Source organism: Danio rerio, chromosome 18 (assembly GCF_052040795.2).
Source record: "Danio rerio strain M-AB ecotype USA chromosome 18, GRCz13ab, whole genome shotgun sequence".
In the NCBI taxonomy this organism is placed as follows: domain Eukaryota; kingdom Metazoa; phylum Chordata; class Actinopteri; order Cypriniformes; family Danionidae; genus Danio; species Danio rerio.
Genome location: NC_141038.1, coordinates 1,207,074 through 1,210,000, shown reverse-complemented (window position 1 = coordinate 1,210,000; position 2,927 = coordinate 1,207,074). Strand labels below are relative to the sequence as shown.

General features: G+C 38.9%; 1 protein-coding gene across 4 annotated transcripts in view; it reads left to right on the top strand.

The window, feature by feature from the left end:
- The window catches only part of si:dkey-205h23.1, a 72,092-nt gene extending 69,390 nt beyond the window's left edge, over nt 1-2,702 (top strand). For 2 of the 4 annotated variants that reach the window (XM_087292891.1, XM_087292889.1), the window contains exons 8-10: nt 1,003-1,221; nt 1,378-1,467; nt 1,704-2,702. In XM_087292891.1, the coding sequence (XP_087149017.1) occupies nt 1,003-1,221; nt 1,378-1,467; nt 1,704-1,855 (461 nt within the window). In that variant the 3' untranslated portion in view covers nt 1,856-2,702. The remainder of the gene's footprint in view (nt 1-1,002; nt 1,222-1,377; nt 1,468-1,703) is intronic. The other 2 variants (XM_087292893.1, XM_087292892.1) reach the window with 2 other exon arrangements.
- The last annotated feature ends 225 nt before the right edge of the window (nt 2,703-2,927 follow it).

The window sequence follows — 2,927 nt, the reverse complement described above, 5'->3', positions numbered from 1 at the left end:
ATGCTATTATTATATTATATTATATTATATTATATTATTTTTATTGTATTTTATTATATTATATTATATTATTTTATTGTATTTTATTATATTATATTATATTATATTATATTATATTATATTATATTATTTTTATTGTATTATATTATATTATATCATATCATATCAAAACAGCTTAAAAATATAATATTACTGTAATGAATTCAGATTATTTATTTTTAATGAGGACAGAACTCATGATTCTTGTACTCTGAAAAGCGCTGTTGTGAGTGTGGTCACATAAACAATGTTAAACAGTGCCATCTGTTGGCAAGAGCGTGAACTGCAGCTTCACGCATTCACTAGTTCAGTCTGTTCCTCTTTTTATTCATTATTTCACATAATTTTCGTTTTATTTTAAATCTCCTTCATTTCCTGGTTTTGTATTTTCGCACTAGAGGAAGTTTCATTATTATAAGCCCACACTTTCATCCAAACCAGTTTCGTGAAACAATCACTTCTGTTTCTCCTGTTCTTGAGTTTCATTTCATATTATCATCTGTGTGTGTGTGCGTGCATGTGTGTGCGTGCTTGTATATGTGTTTCTGTGCCGAATGTGTGTGTGTGTGTGTTTGTGCATGTGTATGAGTGTATGTGTTTGTGCACCCATGCATGTGTGTGTGTGTGTGCTTGCAGATGTGTGTGTGTGTGCATGTGTACATGTCTCTGTGTGTGTGCCTGTGCATGTGTTTGACAGTGTGTATGACTGTGTGTGTTCATGTGTATTTGTGTGTATCTCAGTGTGTGAGGTTCTGTGTGAATATTTTATGTGTGTGCATATGAGTGTGTGCGCGTGTCTGTATTGAATGTGTGTATGCACACGACTGTGTGTGTGTGTTTGTGTGAGAGTATGTGTGAGTGTTTGTTTGGTAAAGTTATGGATGCAGCAGTCAGTCAGACAGTAAAGCACATGTGTTTGTGAATGCGCATTAATCCTGTGTGTGTGTGTGTGTTGTCCTCCAGAAGACATGTCTCCGTCTGTGTTTGCGGGCCGCTCTCTGCCGTTGACCCCTCAGCAGGCGGTGTGTTTTGCGCGTGCAGCGACTCTGGAGCAGCTGAGGGGGAAACTGGAGTCTGAAGCGCCGGAGAGGAAACTGCTGCGTCTGTCAGAGGAACAGCAGAGAGTCCTGCAGCACAGCACACACACCAACAACAACACCATCAACGCTGCTGCAGCCAGAGGTGTGTGTGTGTGTGTGTGTGTGTGTGTGTGTGTGTGTGTGTGTGTGTGTGTGTGTGTGTGTGTGTGTGTGTGAGAGAGAAATTAATACCATATTGTGTTTTGGATGAACTAACTCATTGATGTGTGTGTGTGTGCGTGCGTGTGTGTGTGTGCAGAAGAGAGGCAGGATCTGTCCCTCAGCATTTCCTCCGGTGGATCGGCCAGCATCAGTGTGTCAGTGGAAGTCAACGGCATCATTTACTCAGGTATCTATCGCTTTCCTTAAGATCTTTCAGTCGACACACACACAGCTTGTGTAGCTTGTTCTTTGTCGTTGTTTTTTTGGCTCATATCTTTCTCTTTAAGCCGTTCTTCTCTTTTTAGCAGCCACAAACAGTGGTGCATCTCTAATCATGACATTATTTTCTCTCCAAGAAATATTGAAGGTCTGCATGTTCCCGGTGTGTAAATCAGCTCATCGTTGTCATCTTTTCTCCCTCAGGGAATCTGTTCGCCCAGAAGTCTGTGTCTGCGGCTCCTGCGGGACCCAGTGGCCTGTTCACCTTCTCTAGCTCCGCCCCCAGCCAAAGCCCCGCCTCCTGCTCATCAAAGGGGCGGAGCTCAGTGGAGGCGTCCACCAGCGGCTCCCCATAGCAGAGCACAGATCAAACTGAGCACAACCAGTACCTCAATCCTCCAGGCCACACCGGCTGAACACACACACACACACACACACACACACACACACAGCAGACCTCATTCATCAACCATAAGAGGATCACCAAAAATACCCGCATACAATCAGATGGAGCTAAGAACTCAATAATAATGCATGCAGCAAACACCATGCTCATGTGTGTAGACAAATTCAATGCATGCAAACAAATTCACATGCACACAATATTAATATATATTCACAAAAACAATTCATGTTCACAATATATATATATATATATATATATATATATATATATATATATATATATATATATATATATATATATATATATATACAAATTTAAGTGGATTGAACATTAAAAACAGAAAGAACTTGTGGAAATATAAAGTATATATATTCACAAAACATTCACATGCATAAAATATTGATATATATTCCCAAAAACAATTAACATGCACAAAATAAAAATGCATATTAATTAAATATATAAATATACGTTGAATATACGTACATAAAACACCGTTTACAAATGCATAACAGTGCACAAAAAGATTTAAATGTTTGAAATTGTGACTTCATTGTTATCATAAATATGCAAATCATCTTATGCATGTCATTTGTACCCTTTAGCCAATCAGACAGCTTACTATTCATCCAATCATAACCCGCCACCAGAAGCGCATATAATGCTTCATTTCGATGCACATTTTGTACACTGTTCTACATTTGTAAATTGTGATTTGCGTTTATATAATATATTTTATGCATTTGTGTTTTTATTTTGTGCACATTAATTGTTTATACACCGGCCACTTTATTAGGTACACCTGTCCAACTGCTCTAAATTTCTAATCAGCCAATCAGATGGCAGCAGCTCAATGCATTTAGCCATGTAGACATAGACAAGACGACCTGCTGCAGTTCAAAGCGAGCATCAGAATGGGGAGGAAAGGGGATTTGGGTCAGTGTTTCTCAACCATGTTCCTGGAGGACCACCAGCATTGCATGTTTTGGATGTCTCTTTGTCTGTCACACCCATTACATGTC